Below are 21,975 nucleotides of genomic sequence, written 5' to 3'. Positions count from 1 at the left end.
AAGGAAACACTTGAATATTTGCACAACTTTTTAAACACTTGGTATTAAAATATATGGCCTTGGCAATACTAAGAGCTTTTATATCCTTTTTATCACTCAACTTACTGCTATCTGCTTTTTGAAAGAATCCCTTGAGCATCCAATTCAATGGGTTCTCATTTTTTAAAATTTATTTTCATTTTCCTGCTTTATTAAGGTATAATTGGTATACACAAAGTGCACATAATAAATGTATACAATTTGGTGAGTTTGGACATGTGAATATACTCATATTACCATCACCACAATCCAGGTAATAAACATATCCATCACCTCCAAAAAGTTTTCTTTTGTGTTAACAAAATATGATTTACATTTTTTTTGTGTTAACAAAATATGTGTTAACAAAATATGATTTACCCTCTTAATAAGTTTTTTAAGCCTATAACTCTTATTGCCAACGATAGGAACTATGCTGTCCAACAATTATACTACAGTTGTATAATTGTAACTTTATACTCATTGAACAACTTCTCATATCCCTGTCCCTCATCCTCTGGTATCATTATATTGTCCACTTACATACCTTTGACCATTTTTAGATGCTTCATATGAGAGAAATTTCTATTCAACTTCCAAAAGATAACTGAAATAATGATATTTCTTTCTTCTGAAATCTCTCCCTTTTCTTGATTTTAGTAATAACATAACGTCCTCATTCTCCTATATTGGAATATTCTTTTGATGGGTCCCATTTCTCCTCTAGTCCTCAGATCTGGATATTTCTCAACACACAAGTCTTATACATTTTTCTTTCTTGTTTTCCATTTTTTCACTTAACTAAATTTTCTATTCCTATGGCGAGACTTTTTTTTTTGTTTTTTTGTTTTTTTTTTTTTTTGGCCTCGATGTGGGTAGTTTCTATATTTCTTTTCATGTCTTAACTCCTCTTCTGAGTTTCAGCCCACATTACCCATGAGTCTGCTGAACAGCTCCACATGGATGTCCTGATGCCATCTAAAACTTAACACATACAAAACTGAATTTATCTTTCCACATTTTACTATCCATTTAATGCAGTTTCAATGAAAACATCTTAAAATGATTTTGGAAGAGAGGGATTGGGGAAAGGTATGACTAAGCAATCCTAGAGTTAATCTAGAAGAATCTGTGCTACAAAAACTAAGAGTAATTAGAGCACTACCAGATATTTAGATATTTTATAAAGCCACAGTTATAAACAATCAGATCAATGTAACATAATATGCAATCCAAGATATATATGTATACATTTGTGTGTGTATGTATATAATATTTGATCAAAAGCTACAATTAAACTCACTGGAGAAATGCTGGATTATTTAACAAATAGTGTAAAGGCAACTGGTTAACCATTTGGAAAAATAAAATTAGGTATTTTCCTCACACATCTTAAAGTGAAATAAATTCTAGGCAGAATAAATATCAAGTTGTAAAAATGAAACCATAAGAATATAAGAAGCAAATATAGGGGTCTGTTAACGTCATTGCGGTAGAATGAAGGACTTTGTAATCATGACACATACAATTTGGTGAGTTTGGACATGTGAATATACTCATGTTACCATCACCACAATCCAGGTAATAAACATATCCATCACCTCCAAAAAGTTTTCTTTTGTCCCTTTTTTTGTGTTAACACAATATGATTTACCCTCTTAATAAGTTGACACCAAAGTCAGAAATCATAATGAAAAGGATTTATATATTTGGCAACATAAATATTACAAGCCAAAGGTCTGATATCCATAATCAAATTTAAAAGGCAAAAATTAAACTAGAAAATATATTGTTAATATTCTGCTCAGTAAAATAAACAACATGGGTCAGTGCAAGATTCTTTCTTTTTCTTTCACTCAGATGCAAAAATGCTATATATTGTATGATTCCTTTTATATGAAATACTCAGAAAATACAAGTTTATGTTGTCAGAAAGCAGATCTGTGGTTGCCTGGGTTTGGATGTGGGAAAGAGGGTTGATTACAAATGGGCTCAAATAAACTTTTTGAAATGATGAAAATACTTTAAAGTTGGATTTTAGTACTGGTGATAATCCACAACTCTATAAAACTTACTAAAAATTATTGAGTTTTACATAGACAATAGATGAATTTTATGATATGTAAATTAAACCTCAATAAAAGTGTTCATTGAAAAAGTACAGATGATTATTTCAATTCTCATTAGGGAAACACTGAGCAATGTTATAAAGATGATCCAGCCTATTTCCCTTAGTTTAGAGATGTGGAACTAAAGCCCCATGAATTAAATGTTTTGCCTGAAGTCACATAATAATCTAGTAGATCTGAGACTTTCACGCAGGTTGCCTGACTATTACCCTGGTGTTACATTTGTAATGTTCTAACCTAAATTGATCAGAATTTCAATAAAATAAAAACAATCATGTACTTGATTATAATTATGTATTGTTGCATTAATCAATATTTCTAAATGTGAGAGATCATTATTGTGGTAGATAAGTGTTGTGATGACTCAGTGAGACTATTTAGGTGGAGGCATTAAAATTTTTTTAAAAAGATAAAAAAACAATGGGTGTTGGTGAGGATATAGAAGAAAGGGAACCTTTGTACACCATTGGTCAGAATGCATATTGGTACAGCTATTATGGAAAACAGTATGAGGGTTCCTCAAAAAGTTAAAGATAGAACTACCATGTGGTCCAGTAATCCCTTTTCTGGATATATAAACAAAAGAAATAAAATTAGTACCTCAAAGAGATATCTATGCTCCCACATTTCTTGCAGCATTACTTATAGTAGCCAAAATATGGAAGCAACCTAAGTATCTGTTGACAGATGAATGGATAAAGAAATTGAGAAATATATATATATATAATTATATATATATTAATATATACAAATATATATTTCCTATATATAGGAATATATAATATATAATATATAAAAACATATATATATATAAAAACATATATATAAAAACATATATATATATATATATATATATATATATATATATATATATATATATATATATGAGAACCTGGAGGACATTATGTTAGATGAAATAAGCCAGGCACAGAACTAAAAATATTGCATGATCTCACTTAAACGTGGACCCTTAGGAAGTCAAATAGAAACAGAACAGAATGATAATTTCCATGGTGGCGAGGTCAGGAAAATGGGGGAATTTGGTCAAAGGATACAAATTTGCAATTATATAGAATCGATAAGTTTAGAGATCTAAAGTACAGCATGATTATTACAGTTAACAATTCTATGTTGCATACTAGAAATTTGCTAAGAAAGTAGATTTCAGGTGCTCTCACCATAAACATAAATGGTAACTATGTGAGGGTATGGATATGTTAATTAGTTTGACTGTAGCAATCATTTCATTGTGTGTGTATATATAAAAATATAATCTAAATAAATCAATTTCTTTTCAAATGTTTAAACAAAAGTTTTGAAGACTTAGATTTAAAATGCAGTTAGCTGAAAAGCAAGTTAAAATCCATCAAATTTACAAAAGCTATTATTAGGAAGTGCAGCATATGAAATACCTTGAGAGCTTCCTTCAGACAAACAGATGGATACTTCATCATTTCTTTCATTATCCTCTCCTACTTCAGGACCAGCTTCCTCTCCTGATGTGAGTGCAGACAAAGAACCAGACTCAGGCTGCTCAGAAAAATCAGCAGGGCCTCCTCTTGGAGGCGGAACTTCAATCCCCATTAAACGATATTTCCTTCTTCGATTCCCAATCCAAGTCTTATAAGAGAAATACAAAAGGAATTTTTGTAAACATAGAACCTTTAGCAGTTCTGGCCATTAAAATAATAAATGGATGTTGCATAAAGTATGATTAAAAATGAATAGGCACCTAAAATAATAAAATTTAATTATTAGTCAATAAGCAAAAATTAAGATAATTATGTTTTTATTTTTAAATACCTTATTAGCAGAAAGATAACATTTATCTAAATATTCAGACTTTAAAGCAACATGCAGTCCATCGCAGAACACTTTTTTAGGCTCCTTTTTCTTTTTTGAAATTGCTTATTTTATTACTTTGATATAGTATAATGTATCAACAGGTCCAATACAATGTTGGATAAAAGACTAATAAAAATTTATAAGTAGATATTTATGCTTACGAAGCAAACATAATTCAAACAGGACAACCTTGAGAGGAAATTAAATGAAATATATTTAATTTTTTGACAAATGATAAATAACAATGTTAATTTTTTAGAAGGTGTTTCCCTTAAATAAATGATTATGTCTTTTTTAGTTAAAAATACATAATTTTTGTTTTTTGTTTTGTTTTTGTTTTCTGTAGAAATAATCCACCAAATCTTTCAAACAAAACACAAATTGATTTTTTTCCTAAAGGGACCAGACATATAGCTATAACTACAGTTCATATCTCATATAGAATCTTGCCTCCATGATGAAAATGTAACTTCTATTAACTTGGACTCTTTAATGGTTACTTGGGTATTTCAAGTATTCTAAAATTTCATTTCATTGGACTCAGAACCATTGTTTAAAAACGTTTTATATATTTTTAGAGGCACAAAAGTTTCAAAGGTAGATCTCCTTCCCTCGGTTTTCTCCAATTTATGTTTTGCATAATTATATCAAAATAATTAAAACAGGAAATTGATATTGCACAGTATGTATGTACACTTCCATGTTCCTTTATTGCATGATTCTTCTCCCTCTTTTATCTACCATTCCCAACCCCTGGCAATCATTAATCTGTTTTCCACTTCTATAATTTTGTCCTTTCAGAAATGTTATATAAATGGAATCCTACAGCATGTGATTTTTTTTGAAGTTGGATTTTTTTACTCAGCCTAATTTTCTGAAAAATTTTTCAGGTTGCATGTATCAATAGGCTATTCCTTTTTATTGTTAAGTTGTATTCCATGATATTTATGTACTATTTTTCCCCATTTATTTGCAATGTTTATCTAATCATTCATTCATCAAAGGGCACTTGGGTTGTTTTCATGTTGGGGCCCTTAATTAAAGCTTCTATGAACAGCTAGTCATAAGCAGGCTTTTGTGCAGATATAAATTTTCATTTCTCTAGAATAAATGCTCAAGAATGCAAATGCTTGGATGTATGGTAATTACACGTTTAGTTTTATTTTAAAAAACTGTCAAATTGTTTCCAGAAAAATTGTACAATTTTACATTTTTACCAGCAATGTATGAAAAACCCAGTTTCATGACATTCTTGCCAGCATCTGGTATTCTCAGTAATGAGAAAATTGGCTGTTCTCATTCATGCATGCAGTGATAGATCATTGAGTTATTAATTTGATTTCCCAAAGGCTAGTTGTTGAAAATCTTTTCATGTGCTTATTTGCCATCCATACACTCTCTTCAGTGAAATGTTTCTTCATGCATGTTGAGTTTTACGAGTTCTTTATATATTCTAGATATGAGTCATTGTCAGATATGTGGTTTTGCAAATATTTTCTCCCAGTCTGTAGCTTTTATTTTCCTCATCTGGGTCTTTTGCAGAAAAAGAAAAAGTTTAATTTTGATGAAGGCCAAGCTATTGCTTTTTTTCTTTTATGGATTGTGCTTTTAGTGTCATTTCTAAAATTACTTCACCAGGTCCAAGTCCTGAAGATTATCCCCTACCTTTTCTTCTAAATTTTTTATAGTTTTTATTTTTTACATTTAAATCTATGATCCATTTTGAATTCATTTTTGTATAAGGTGTGAGATTTAGATCAAAGTTCATTTCTGTTTTCTGTGGATAGCAAAGTGTTCCAGAACCATTTTTTGAAAAGACTTTCTCCATTGAATTGCTGTCCATACCTGTTCAGGGCTATTTCTGGGTTCTTTAATCTGTTTCACTGATCTGTATATGTATCTTCCTGTAAATACCACATAGTCTTGATTACTGTAGCTATATAATAAGTCTTGAAATTAGGTAGGTGGGTTTCTTCCACTTCATTCTTTTTTTTCTTAGCATTATTTTAACTATACTAGTGTATTTCTTTTCCATATTAATCTTAGAATTTTCTTGTCTACATCAACCAAAAAATATTGTTGAGACTTTTGTAAGAATTATGTTAAATCTGCATATTAATTTTGGAGGAATTTACATTTTTACTATGTTGAGTCTTCCAATCCATGAACACAGATGTCTTTCAATTTATTTAAAACTTATTTGATTTCTTTCATCAATGTTTTGTGTTTTCAGCATAAAAGCCCTATACACACTTGGTTAGTTTTACAGTATTTGATTTTTTCAGTGATTGAAAATAGTATTATATATTTAATTTCAGTTTCAGTATGTTCACTTTTACTGTATAAACACACAATTGATTTTTGTATGTTGATCTTGTATCCAGAGAGCTTGTTAAATTCACTTATTGGTTATAGGAGTATTTTTGTAGTTTCCTTAGGATTGTCAACACAGGCAATTGTATGTTACTTTTATTTCCTTTTCTTGTTTCATTGCATTAGCTAGAACTTCCAGTACAAACTGAATAAAGGTGGTCCAAGTTCACATCTTGTTTTGTTCTTGATCTCAGGGGGAAAGCATTCTATATTTCACCATTAAGTGTGATGTTAACTGTAGGTTTGGGCACTTGTAGATTTCTTTTTTGGGGGCGATTTTTAAGGATGAATTCAATCTCCCTAATAGTTATAGGGCTATTCAAATAATCTGGACCAGATGGACTTCACAGATAAATTCACAGGATTTCATCTTAAGCAACAGAATACAAATTATTCTTGAGGGCACATGGAACACTCTCTAGAAAACATCACATACTGGATCACAAATCAGGTCTCAGCTGGTTCAAAAGATTGGGATTTTTCCCTGCAAATTCTCACACCACAATTGCTTTAAAACTTGAACTCAATCACAAGAGAATATTGGAAAGCAACACAAAGACATTAAGGTTAAAGTGCATCCTACAAAAAAAATGAATGGGTCAACTAGAAAACTAAATAAGAATTTTTAAAAATTCATGGAAGCAAGTGAAAATGAAAACACAAGAGTTCAGAACCTGTGGAATGCAGCAAAGGCAGTCATAAGAGGGAAGTATATAGCATGACACGCCATTCTTGAGAAACAACTCTCAAATACACAAGCTAACCTTATGCCTAAAGGAGCTGGAAAAAGACTAACAAACAAAGCCTAAACCCAGCATGAGTAGATAATAATAAAGATTAGTGCAGAAATCAATGAAATAGAAAGAAAAGAACGTATTGCATGGAGCACTGGGTGTTATACGCAAATAATGAATCATGGAACACTACATCAAAAACTAAGGATGTACTGTATGGTGACTAACATAACATAATAAACAAGTATTATTAAAAAGAAACCCCTCCAATATTAACAAAGCCAGATCATAATCTCAAACTGAAGCATAAATAATAAAATAAATTAATATATTAATTTAGCCAGATTATTAAAAAAGAGAAAGGACCCAAATAAATAAAATAATGAATGAAAGAGGAGAAATCATGACCAATGCCAAAGAAAAATGGTTTTAAGAATATATTATGAACACTATGCCAAAAAATTAGGCAATCTGGAAGAAATGGATGTATACCTAGAAAGTTATAAACTATGAAAACTGAAACAGGAAGAAATAGAAAACATGAACAAACCCATAACAAAAAAGGAAATTGATGCAGTAATAAAAAATCTCCAAACAAGAGTCCGAGGCTTGATGCCTTCCCAGGGGAATTCTACCAAACATTTAAGGAAGAATTAATACTTATTTTTCTGAAGCTGTTTCAAAAATAGAAATGGCAGGAAAACTTCCAAATTCATTCCATGAGGCCAGCAATATTTTGATACCAAAACCAAACACGAGAATTATAGGCCAATATCCCTGATGAATATGGATGCCACCAAAAAGGAGAATTACAGGCCAATACCCATGATGAAGATGGATGCCAAAATTCCCACCGCAATACTAGCCAATAGGATCCAACAGTACAGTAAAAGGATTATTCACCACAACAAAGTGGGATTTATTCCCGGCCTGCAAGGGTGGTTCAATATTCACAAATCAATGTTAATAACATAAAGGACAAGAACTATATGATCCTCTCAATGGATGCAGAAAAAGCTTTTGATAAAATGCAGCAAACTTTCTTGATTTAAACTCTCCACAGTGTAGGGATAGAGGGAACATACCTCAATATCATAAAAGCCATATAACAAAATCCCACAGTGAATATCATTCTCAATGGGGGAAAACTGAGAGATTTTCCACTAAGGTCAGGAACACAACAGGGATGCCGACTTTCACCACTGCTGTTCAACATAGTACTAGAAGTCCTATCCTCAGCAATCAGACACCCCAAAAAATAAAAGGCATTCAAATGGGCAAAGAAGAGGTCAAACTCTCACTTTTCACAAATAACATGATACTTTATGTGGAAAACCCAAAGATCCCATCACAAAATTGCTAGAACTCATACAAGAATTCAGCAACATTGCAGGACACAAAATCAGTCCACAGAAATCAGTTACATTTCTATACACTAACAATGAGACAGAAGAAAGAGAAATTAAGGAATTGATCCCATTTATAATTGCAGCAAAAGTCATAACATACCTAGGAATAAACCTAACCAAAGAGGTAAAGGATCGATACTCTAACTTTTCTGAGAACACTTATGGAATAAATTGAGGAAGTCACCAAGAAATGGAAAAACATTCCATACTCATGGATTGGAAGAATAAAAAAGAGACAACGAAGGACACTATATAATCACCGCTGGCACAATCCAACAGGAAGATAATACAACTGAAAATATTTATGCTCTCAACATGAGAGCACCCACATTCTTTGAGCAGTTAATAACAATAATAAGGAACATATCACTAGTAATACAATGATAGTTTGAGACATTAACACCCCCATAATGTCACTGGATAGATCATCCAAACTGAAAATCAAAAAGGAAATGGTGGCTTTGAATGACACATTGCACTAGATAGACTTAATAGCTACATTCAAATAATTTCATGCTAGAATACACATGCTATTTAAGTGCACATGGAATATTCTTCATAATAAATCACATATTGGGCCACAAAATAGTCTCAACAAATTCAAAAAGAGCAAAATCATCACGTGGAACTTTTCTCACCACCACACTTTGAAACTAAAAATCAACTGCAAGAAAAAAATCTTGAAATAGCACAAATACATGGAAGTTAACATGTTACTAAAAAATGAATGGGTCAACCACAAAAATCAAAGAGCAAATCAAAACCAACATGGAGACAAATGAAAATGAAACACAAAGGTATAAAATCTCTGGGATGCAGCAAGTGCTGTTCTAAGAGGGATGTTTATAGCTATTGCCTACCTCAAGAAGCAAGAAAAATCTCAAATAAACAACAAAACCTCACATCTAAAGGAGCCAGAAAAAAATTAACAAACAAAACCCCAAACCAATAGAAGGAAGGAAATAATAAAGATTAGATCAGAAATAAATAAAATACAAACTAAAAAAAGAGAACAGATCAACCAAACTAGGAACAAGATATTTGAAAAGATTAACAAAATTGATCAACCTTTAGCCAAACTCATAAAAAAAAAAAACAACAACACAAAGAGTGAGTGGACTTAAACAAAATCAGAAATGAAACAGGAGAACTATCAACCAATACCACAGAAATACAAAGGATTATAAGAGAATATTATGAAAAATTATATACCAACAAATCGGACAATGTAGAAGAAATGGGTAAATTCCTAGAAACATATAATCTCCCAAGACTGAATCGGGAAGAAATAGAAAATTTGAATAGACTGATTACCAGCAATGAAATTGATTCAGTAATCAAAAAACTCCCAACAATGAAAAGTTCTTGACCAGAAGCTTTTGCAGGTGAATTCTACCAAATATTTAAAGAACAGTTAATACTTATTATTCTCAAACTATTCCAAAGAATGGAAGAGGAAGGAACATTTTCAAATTCATTCTATGAGGCTGGTGTTACCCAGATATCAAAACCAGATAAAGACTCTACAAAAAGGGAACAACAGACCAATGTCTCTGAGCATAGATGCAAAAAGGCTCAACAAAGTTTTGGCAAATTGAATCCAACAATACCTTGAAAAAATCATTTATCACAAGTAAGTGGGATTTATTCCCAGGATGCAAGGGTACCTCAGTAATCACAAATCAAATAATGTGATACATCAGATCAATAAGAGAAAGGACAAAAAAACATATGATAATTTCAATAGATTCAGGAAAAGCATTTGAAAACATAAAACAGTCATGCATTATATATATATATATATATATATATATATATATATATATATATATATATATATATATATATATTAAAGCTAGGTTTAGAGGGAATATACCTCCACGTAATAAAGAACATATATGAAAAATCCACAGCTAAATCATACAAAATGGGAAAAAACTGAGAGCTTTTCTCCTAGGATCAGGAGGAAGACAAAGATATCCAGTCTCACCCCCTTTTTATCAACATACTACTTGAAGTCCTAGCCTCAGCAATCAGACAAAAAAAAAAAAAGAATAAGACAATCAAACTGGTAAGGAAGAAGTAAAATTTTCACTATCTGCAGATGACATGATATATACATACAAAACCCCAACGAATTCACCAAAAATTACTAGAACTGATAAATGTATTCAGTCAGTTTGCAGGATACAAAATCAATGTACAGAAAGGTATTGCACTGCTATACACTAATAATGAAACAACAGAAAGAGAAATTAAGAAAACAATCTCTGTGGAATCCCATTTACAACTGCACCGAAGAAAAGAAAATACCTATGAATAAACTTAACCAAGGGGGTGAAAGACCTGTACCATGTAAACTATAAAACACTGATGAAAGAAATTGAAAATGACACAAACAAATGGAAAGATATTTCATGCTCATTTACTGGAAGAACAAATATTGTTAAAATATCCATACTACCCAGGACACCTGGGTGGCTCAGTTGTTTAAGCATCAGTCTCTTGATTTTTGGCACAGGTCATGATCTCAGGGTCATATGATCAAGCCCTGTGTCAGGCTCCACAATCAGTGGGGAGTCTTTTGAGATTCTCTCTCTCCCTCTCCCTCTGCCCCTCCCACCATGCTCTCTCTTTCTCTCCAAAATAAATAAACATTTTTTAAATGTCCATACTATGCAATGCACTCTACGGATTTAATGAATCCCTATCAAAATACCAACACCATGCTTCATAGAATTAGGACAAAGAATCCTAAAATTTGTATGGAAACACAAAAGACACTGAATAGCCAAAACAATCTCGAAAAAGAAAGAGAAAGTTGCAGGGATCACAATTCCATATTTCGAGTTATATCATAAAGCTGTAATAATACAGTATGGTACCGGCACAAAAATAGACACATAGATCAACAGAACAGGATAGAAATACCAGAAACAAGCCCACAATTTTATGATCAATTAATGTTTGACAAAGGAGACAAAAAATTCAATGGGTAAAAGACAGTCTCTCCACCAAATTGTGTTGGGAAAACTGGATAGCTATATACAAAACAATGAAACCGGACCACTTTCTTACACCATACACAAAAATAAACTCAAAATGAATTAAAGACCTGAATGCATGACTTGAAACCATAAAAATTCTAGATGAGAACATGGGCAGTAATTACTTTGATATTAGCTATAGCAACATTTTTCTAGATATATCTCCTGAGGCAAGGGAAACAAAACCAAAAATAAAGTATTGGAACAATGTCAAAATACAAGTCTTCTGCACAGTGAAGGAAACAATAAAAAAAAAACCCTAAATGTCAACCTAACAAATCAGAGAAGATAACAAATGACATATTCAATAAAGGTTCTTATCCAAAATAAATAAAAGACGTATACAACTCACAAAAAACAAATAATCCAATTAAAAATAGACATTTCTCCAAAGACATCTAGATGTCCAACAGACACATGAAGAGATGCTCAACATCACTCATCCTTAGGGAAATGCAAATCAAAAATACAATGAGATATAGCCTCATACATGTTAGAATGACTAAAATAAAAAACACAAGAAACAAGTGTTGGAGAGGATGTGAAAAAAAAAGCAACACTTGTGCACTGTTGGTGGGAAAGCAAACTGATCAGTCACTGTGGAAAACAGTATAGTGGTATCTCATAAAATTAAAAATAGAACTGCCCTACAATCCCATAATTATACTACTGGGTATTTACCCAAGGAATAAAAAAAATAATAATTAGAAAGGATATATATACTCCTATATTTATTGCAGTACTATTTACAATAGCCAAACTATGGAAGCAGCCCGGTGTTCATTTATAGATGAATGGATCAAGAAAATGTAGTATAGGGGCACTTGGGTGGCTCAGTTGTTAAGCATCTGCCTTTGACTCAGGGTGTGATCCCAGGGTCCTGGGATTGAGCCCTGCATTGGGCTTCCTGCTCTGCTGGGAGCCTGCTTCTTCCAGTCCCACTCCCCCTGCTTGTGTTCCCTCTCTTGCTGGCTGTCCCTCTCTCTGTCAAATAAATAAAGTCTTTAAAAAAAAAGAAAATGTGGTATATACATATAGAATGGAATGTTATTCAGCCATAAAAAAGAGTGAAATCTTGTCATTTGTCACAGCATGGGTGGAGGTGAAGAGTATGGTGCTAAGTGAAATACATCAGTCAGGGAAAGACAAATAACATATGATCGGTCATATGTAGAATTTAAGAAACAAAAAAAATGAACAAAGGGGAAAAACAGAGAGAGAGAGAGAAACCAAGAAACAGACTCTTAAATATAGAGAACAAACTAATGGTTATCAGAAATGAGGTGGTTGTGCAGATGAGTGAAGTGATGGGGATTATAGAGTACATTTATCATGAGCACTGAGTAATGTATAGAATCACTGAACCACTATATTGCACACCTGAAACTAATCTAACACTGTATTTTAACTACACTTGAATTAAAATTAGAAAACAAACTTAAAAAAAGAAAAGATAATCAACATCAGTAAGCAACAGGGAAATAAAAATCAAAAACCACAGTGAGATATCACCACACACCAGTGAGAATGGTTACCATCAAAAAGTCAAGCAATAACAAGTGTTAGTGGGGATAGGGGGAAAAGGGGAACCCTGGTGCTCTGTTGGTGAGAATGTAAATTGGTGCAACCACTATGGAAAATAATATGGAGGTTCCTCAAAACTTCAAAAAAATAGAAATACTGGGGTGCCTGTGTGGCTCAGTCAGTTAAGCGCCTGCCTTTGGCTCAGGTCACAATCCCTGGGTCCTGGGATTGAGCCCCACATCTGGCATCTAGCCCAGCAGAGAGTCTGCTTGTCCCTCTCCCTCTGCCCCTCCCCCTACTCGTTCTCTCTCAACCTCTCTCTCTCTCAAATAAATAAAGTCTTTAAAAAAATAGAAATACTATATGATTGAGTAATTCTACTACAGGATATATACACAAACAAAATGAAAACACTAATTTGAAAAGATATACACATTCCTTTGTGTATTGAAGCATTATTTTTTTCTTTTTTATTGTAATAATATTTTTTATTATATTATGTTAGTCACCATACAGTACATCCCTGGTTTTTGATGTAAAGTTCGATGATTCATTAGTTGCATATAACACCCAGTGCACCATGCAATACATGCCCTCCTTACTACCCATCACCAGCCTATCCCATTCCTCAATGCCAACATATGAATGGATAAAGTAGTGTGTATTGTACGTGTGTGTATGTATACATACCTATGTGTGTGTGTATATATATATATATATATATATATATATATATATATACACATATATATGTAAAGAATGATATCTTGCCAGTTAAGACAACATGGATGGACCTAGAGGGTATTATTATAAGTGAAATAAATTCCACAGGGAAAGACAAGTAACATATGATTTCATTTATATGTGGAATTTAAGAAACAAACAAACAAAAAAACCCTAAACTAACAAAGATAATAAATATACTCTTTAATACAGAGAACAAAATGATGGTTGCCAGAGGGGAGGTCCATGAGGGAATGGGCAAAATAGATGAAGGGGAATAAGAACTACAAAATTCCAGTTATAAAATAAATAAGTTGCAGAGTATAAAAGTACATCATAGAGAATATAGTCAATCATATTGTAATAACATTGTATGGTGATGTATCGGGACAGCAATTATTGTCATGAGCCCTGAGAAATGTAAAGAATTGTCAAATCAATATGTTGTATACCTGAAACTAATATAACATTGTCTATCAGCGGAGCAGTTAAGATGGCAGTACAGTAGAGGGACCCTATGCTTGCCTAGTCCCTCAAACAAGGTAGATAATTATCAAATCATTCTGAATGCCCAAAAATCGATCTGAGGGCTGAGAGAACAAACTGCACATCTAGAGGGAGAAAGATGGCCACATCATGGAAGGTAGGAGCTGCAGATAGTTGATTTGGGGGAGAAAAGAACTGTGGGTGCTACAGAGGGGCAGGACCCCCGATCATGGACAAAGGGGAGATGAGAGAGAGAGAGAGGGAAAGGGAGAGAAAGGGTGAGACAGGGAGAGGGAGAGAAAGTGGCACACAAGGGATTGCACAAGAAAAACTTCACCAAAACCATTGACTGGGAAAACAAGAGGGGCTGATTATCACAAGTAATTACAAGCAGCTGAGCTCAAAGTCTGACATTTTAGAAGCCCACACCACGGCCAGGGTTGTGCCTGGCAGGCTTATTGGTGGGGAAGAAGGCCTGGGCGTGGACAGTGTGGGCTGTGGATCCCCTGCATCACACCAGGAGAGACAGTTCCCCCTCTCGGAGTGTATTTGGGAGAGGTGGCACTGCCTCTCAGAGGAGAAAATCCATAGCAGGTGCCATTGAGCAGCCTTGTTAATTAGCATAACAGCAGAAGCATCTGTGGAAGGCAGATAACCTGGAATTCAGCATTTGGCTGCACTTTACTATAAACTGTGAGCCCCTGTTCAGTTGTGAGACTGCTTTTCTGGGACAAACTGACACCAGCCACAGCAAGGCAAGACCTTCCCCTAGAAGATTAGCACAAGTCCACCCTACTCTGGGTCCCTTAAATTTGGATTTTCCAATCCCAGCTGGCATGCTTGAGATAAAACACAGGAGCAGAAACGGCTCACACACAGGGTAAAGGAAGGGTTCTGACAGAGGTCTGGGGCACAAGAGGGGAGAATGTTCACTCTTCTGTGAGAGCTTCCTGAACAGTGTCAGGTATGAACTTGCCTCTCCAGGGACAAGACAGCCAGCTGACAGGATTTGCCCCTGTTCATCAACACAGACAGACTTCACTGAGCAACACAGCACCCCCAGTGGAGGCTGGAGCCAGTTACACCAAGCTGGGCCCCACTGTGCCCTGCAGGTACATCTTTACTAGGGCAAAACAGCCTAAGAACCAGAGCAGCAGGCCCTTCCCCAAGAAGACCAGCACAAACCCACACATGCACCAAATCTACTGATCATAGAGTGTTGCAAAGCTTCAGCTCTAGAGGAAATAGAATCCAGCCTTTTCTAACAAGCCAACCAAAACACACCTAGTTAAAACTTGCCACACACTGGACAAGGTCCAAACACTCTACTGCAGGCAAGGAGGAACTCTGCAGAGGCCAGATCTGAGGGAAAGAGCAGAAAACCAACAGCAGAGTGCACACGGCATACACCAAAAAAACTTTCTGAAGTGCCAGGCCCTGCACAGTGTATGACTTCTTAATATAGCCATTACTCTCAGGAGCAGGAAACATAATAGGCTTTCCTAACACATGGAAGACAGAAATCTAGGTAAAATACCAAGATGGAGGGATTCATCCCAAAAGAATGAACAAGAAGAGGTCATGGCCAGGGATCTAATCTAAACAGTTACAGGTCATATGCCTGGACAAGAATTTAAAACAACAATCATAAAGATACTAGCTGGGCTTGAGAAAAGCACAAAAGAAACCAGCAAGTCCCTTACTGCAGAGATAAAAGAACTAAAACTAGTCAGGCCAAAATAAAAACTGCTATAAGCAAGATGTAAAAGCAACTGCATATAATGACAACAAGGATGGAAGAAGCAGAGGAACAGATCAGTGATACAGAAGATAAAATTATGGAAAATAATGAAGCTGAAAAGAAGAGGGAATGGAAAATATTGGATCACAAACATAGACTTAGGGAACTCAGTGAATCCCTAAAGCATAATAACGTAAGTAAAATAGGAATCCTAGAAAAAGAAGAGAGGGAGAAAGGTGCAAAAAGTTTATTTCAAGAAATTATAGCTGAAAACTTCCCTACTCTGGGGAAGGAAACAAACATTGAAATCCAGGGGCACAGATAACTGCCATGAAAATCAATAAAAACTAGCCAATACCAAGACAAATCATAGTGAAATTTGCAAAATACAAAGATAAGGAAAGAATCCTGGAAGCAGCAGGGGGAAAAAGTCCTTAACCTATAAGGGAAGACAAATAAGTTTTGCAGTAGATCTCCCAACACAGAAACTTGGCAGGCCAAAAAAGAGTGGTATGCTATATTCAGTGAACTAAATGAACTAAACTAAAATTCCTAAATGGGAAAAAATGCATCCAAGAATACTTAATTCAGCATGGCTGTCATTCAGAATAAAAGGAGAGATAAAGAGTTTCCAAAAAAACCCCACAAAAATTAAAGGAGTTCGTGAACACTAAACCAGGCCTGCTAGAAATATTAAAGGGGACACCTTGAGTGGGAAAGTAAGATGAAAAGAAACAAAGACTAGGATGAACAGAGAAAATCTCAGAACTTTACAGGTAATAAATGGCACTAAGTTCATATCTATCAATAATCACTCTGAAAGTAAATGGACTAAATGCTCCAATCAAAAGACACTGAGTATCACAATGGATACAATAAACAAGACCTATCTATATGCTGCCTACAAGAGACTCATTTTAGATCTAAAGTCATCTACAGGTTAAAAGTGAGAGGATGGAAAACCATATATCATGAAAATGAATGTCAAAAGAAAGAGTAGCCAGAGTATATCAGAAAAACTAGACTTTAAAACAAAGAGTGTAACAAGAGATGAAGAAGGGGCGCCTGGGTGGCACAGTGGTTAAGCATCTGCCTTCGGCTCAGGGCATGATCCCGGCGTTATGGGATCGAGCCCCACATCAGGCTCCTCCGCTATGAGCCTGCTTCTTCCTCTCCCACTCCCCCTGCTTGTGTTCCCTCTCTCGCTGGCTGTCTCTATCTCTGTCAAATAAATAAATAAAATCTTAAAAAAAAAAAACAAAAAAACAAGAGATGAAGAAGGACACTATATCTTAATAAAGGGGTCTATCCAACAAGGAGATCTAACAACTGTAAATATTTATGCCACCAACTTAAGAAGCCCAAATATACAAATCAATTAATCATCAAATGTAAAAATTATCAATAATAATACAATTACAGTAGGGGACTGTAACACTCCACTAACAGCAATAGACAAATCATTTAAGCAGAAGATCAACAAGGAAACAATGGATTTTAATTATACACTGGACCACATGGACTTAACAGATACATACAGAACATTTCATCCTAAAGCAGCAGAATACACATTCTTTTTGAGTGCACATAAAACATTCTCCAGAATAGATCACATTCTGGGTAACAAATCAGGACTCAACAAGTACAAAAAGATTGAGAGCATACCATGCATGTTTTCAGAATACAACACTATGAAATTTGAAGTTTACCACAAGAAAAAAATGTGGAAAGACCACAAATATATGGGAGTTAAAGAACATCCTATAAAGGAATAAATGGGTCAAACAGGAAATTAAGGAAGAAATAAAAAAATTACATGGAAGCAAATGAAAATAAAAACAGCATTCCAAAACCCTTGTGATGCAGCAAATACTGTCATAAAAGGGAAGTATATAGCAATACAGGCCTACCTTAAGAAGCAAGAAAAGTCTCAAATACACAACCTAACCTTACACCTAAAGGAGCTAGAGAAGGAACAGCATAAAGCCTAAAGCCCGCATTAGAAGGGGAACAATAAAGATTACAGCAGAAATAAATTATATAGAAACACACAAACAAAAAGTAGAACAAATCAAACTAGGAGCTTCTTCTTTGAACAAATTAATAAAACTGATAAAATCCTAGTCAGACTTATCAAAAAGAAAAGAGAAAGACCCAAATAAATAAAATGAAAGGGGCAAGATCACAAATAACACCACAGAAATACAAACAGAAGAGAGTATTATGAAAAATTATATGTCAACACACTGGACAATCTGGAAGAAATAGATAAATTCCTAGAAACATAGAAACTATCAAAACAGAGACAGGAAGAAATAGAAATTTTGAACAGACCAGCAAAGCAATTTAATCAGTAATCAAAAATCTCCCAACAAAACTGGAGAAGTTGGCCTTAAACAATTAGGCTCACACAGTGTGGTGGGCTAAATAAGCTAGCACACACTTAACTCTCTGTAATAGGGAAACAGACTACAAGAGACTAAAATGCATCTGCTTCTATTTCCAACAGTTGCAGGTTCACCTTTCCTTCCCCAAACAAACAATTGTACAAACAAAAAACAAAAATCTGTCAAGCAGAGAAAGACAATTATCATATGGTTTCTCTCATCTATGGAACATAAGAACTAGGAAGATCGGTAGGGGAAGAAAGGGAAAAAGAAAGGGGAATGAAGCATGAGCGACTATGGACTCTGAGAAAAAAACTGAGGGCTTCAGAGGGGAGGGGGGTGGGGGAATGGGATAGGCTGGTGATGGGTAGTAGGAGGGCACGTATTGCATGGTGCACTGGGTGTTATACGCAACTAATGAATCATCAAACTTTACATCAGAAACCAGGGATGTACTGTATGGTGACTAACATAATATAATAAAAAATTATTATTAAAAAGACACAAAAATCTGGGAAAATGTAACTAATCTCTTTTTAAAGTGAATATATATTTTTTTCACAAAGAAAAATAATATTCAGTAACATGGATAGAATAATCTGCAATGGTAGTGGCAGCATCAGGAGAAAAGATTTAGTTTAGTCGATTTTCTGTGGTTGTTAATTCTTTGCCAGTCTCACAGTGCTTGAAAGTGTATCGCCACTTTTTCAAAGGGACTGAGAAGCCACTGGAGATTTGGTTCTCCAGGTGGCATTTTGGAGCCAATCAAGCATCTGGGGATCTTCACAACATCCCAAGATCTGAGGAAGACATATTTTCAAAGGATGTGCAATATTCAACCATAAATTTGACAAAAAAACTGACAAGTAGGAAGCTTATATGCTCAGTGAGGGTAATGAGATTGTGTACAAGAGATGTTCCATTTTGAACACATGTACCACCCTCTCCCCTGAAAGCAGTAGTTTTCCTGTTGAAGCACGCTAGGGATTATAGTGAATTTGACTGAATCCAAAGCTTCTTTTATTCCTTTAAGAATTGAATGAAGGCTTCTCACCAAGGGTACCCATACCAGAAATTCCAAAAAGAAATAGTATTTCTTCACTATATTATATATCTTAAACTAATATTACACTGTGTGTTAACTAATTGGCATTTAAATAAAAACTAAACAAATATAAAAAAAAAACTGCCAACAAACAAAATTCCAGGGGTAGATGGATTTCCAGGGGAATTCTACCACGTATTTAAAGAAGACTTAAAACCTATTCTCAAACTGTACTGAAAAATAGAAATGGAAGGAAAACTTAGAAAATTCTTTCTATGAAGCCAGCATTGCCTTTATTCCAAAAGATCCCACTGAAAAGGAAAATTACAGGTGAACATCCCTGGTGAATATGGATGCAAAAATTCTTAACAAGATACTAGGAAATTGAATACAACAGTACATTATAGAATTATTCACCACAATCAAGTGGGATTTATTCCTGGGCTACAAGGATTGTTCAATAGTTACAAATCAATCAATGCGATACACCATAGTAATAAAAGAAAGGATAAGAACCATATGATCTCAATAGATGCAAGAAAAACATTTGATAAGAATACAGCATCCATTCTCATACACAGTAGGGATAGAGGGAACATACATACCTCAACATCATAAAGGTTATGTATGAAAGACCCACAGCTAATGTCAACCTCACTGGACAAAAACTGAGAGATTTTCCTCTATGGTCAGGAATAAGACAGGGATGTCCACTCTCACCATTGTTACTTAACATAGAACTGGAAGTTCTAGCCTCAGCAATCAGACAACAAAAGGAAACAAAAGGCATCAAAATCAGCAAGGAAGAAGTCAAATGTTCAATATTCATAGCTGACATGATTCTCTATGTAGAAAATCCAAAAGACACCACTAAAAATTGCAAGAACCGACACACAAATTCAGGAAAGTGGCAGGATATAAAATCAATGTACAGAAATCAGTTGCATTACCACTCACCAATAACGAACCAACTGGAAGAGAAATCAAGGAATTGATCCCATTTACAATTGCACCAAAAACCATAAGGTATTTAGGAATAAACCTAACTAAAGAGATAAAAGATCTGTCATCTGAAAACTGTAGAACACTGATGAAAGTAACTGAAGAAGACACAAAGAAATGGAATGATATTCTATGCACATGGAATGGAAGAACAAATATTGTTGAAATGTCAATACTACACAAGCAATCTACATATTTAATGCAATCCCTATCAACCCCAGCATTTTTCAGAGCTAGAACAAACATCTCAAAATTTGTATGGAGCCACAAAAGACCCCAAATAGCCAAAGCAATGTTGAAAAAGAAAAACAAAGCTGGAGGCATCACAATTCTGGACTTTAAGCTATGTTACAGAGCTGTAGTCATCAAGACAGCATGCTACTGGCAGAAAAGCAGATATATAGATCAATGGAACAGAATAGACAACCCAGAAATGGACCCACAACTATATGGTTAACTAATCTTCATCAATGCAAGGAAGACTATCCAATGTAAAAAAGACAGTCTCTTCAACAAATGGTGTTGAGAAAACTGGACAGCAATATGCAAAAGAATGAAACTGGACCCCATTCTTATACCATACACAAAAATAAATTCAAAATGGATGAACAACCTAATTGTGAAACAGGAAATAATCAAAATCCTGGAGGAAAACACTGACAGCAACCTCTTTGACCTCGGCCGCAACAACTTCTTACGAAACATGTCTCTGGAGGCAAGGGAAACAAAAACAAAAATGAACTATTGGGACTTAATCCAGATTTAAAAAAAAAAACACCTTCTGCAGAGTGAATGAAACAATCAACAAAACTAAAAGACAACCTAAGGAATGGGAGAAGATATTAGCAAATGACATATCTGATAAAGTGTTAGTATCCAAAATCTATAAAGAACTTATCAAACTCAACACCCCCCAAAATAAATAATCCAATTAAGAAATGGGCAGAAGACATAAATAGACATTTTTCCAAAGAAGACATCCAGATGGCTAACAGACACATGAAAAGATGTTCAACATCAGTCATTATCAGGGAAATACAAATTATAACTATGACGAGATACCACCACACAACCTGTCAGAATGGCTAAAATTAACAACATAAGAAACAACAGCTTTTGGCAAGGATGTGGACAAATGGGAACCCTTTAACACTGTTGACGGGAATACAAACTTGTGCAGTCTCTCTGGAACAGTATGAAGGTTCCTCAAAAATTTAAAAGTCCAGCAATTGCACTACTAGGAATTTACCCAATTGATACAAAAATGCTGATTCAAAGGGGACAAGGATTCCAATGTTTGTAGCAGTATTATCAATAATAGCCATAGTATGGATACAGCCCAATTCTCCGTTGACTGATGGATGAATAAAGAAGATGTGGTGAATAAGACAAAATCAGAGAGGGAGACAAAACATAAGAGACCCTTAACTATAGGAACAAACTGAGGGTAGCTGGAGGGGAGGTGGGTGGGAGGATGGGGTAACTGGGTGATGGTGTTAGGGAGGGCACTTG

At 34.5% G+C, this 21,975-nt stretch overlaps 1 protein-coding gene across 1 annotated transcript in view; it reads right to left on the bottom strand.

The window, feature by feature from the left end:
• The window catches only part of HDX (highly divergent homeobox), a 192,691-nt gene that overhangs the window by 25,660 nt on the left and 145,056 nt on the right, over positions 1-21,975 (bottom strand). Inside the window, exon 6 of the mRNA XM_045800031.2 lies at positions 3,560-3,767. Within this exon, the coding sequence (XP_045655987.1) occupies positions 3,560-3,767 (208 nt within the window). The remainder of the gene's footprint in view (positions 1-3,559; positions 3,768-21,975) is intronic.

This window comes from Ursus americanus, chromosome X (genome assembly GCF_024610735.1).
Source record: "Ursus americanus isolate L20-20 chromosome X, mUrsAme1.1.p, whole genome shotgun sequence".
Lineage (NCBI taxonomy): Eukaryota > Metazoa > Chordata > Mammalia > Carnivora > Ursidae > Ursus > Ursus americanus.
This window is presented reverse-complemented; position numbering and strand designations above follow the sequence as displayed.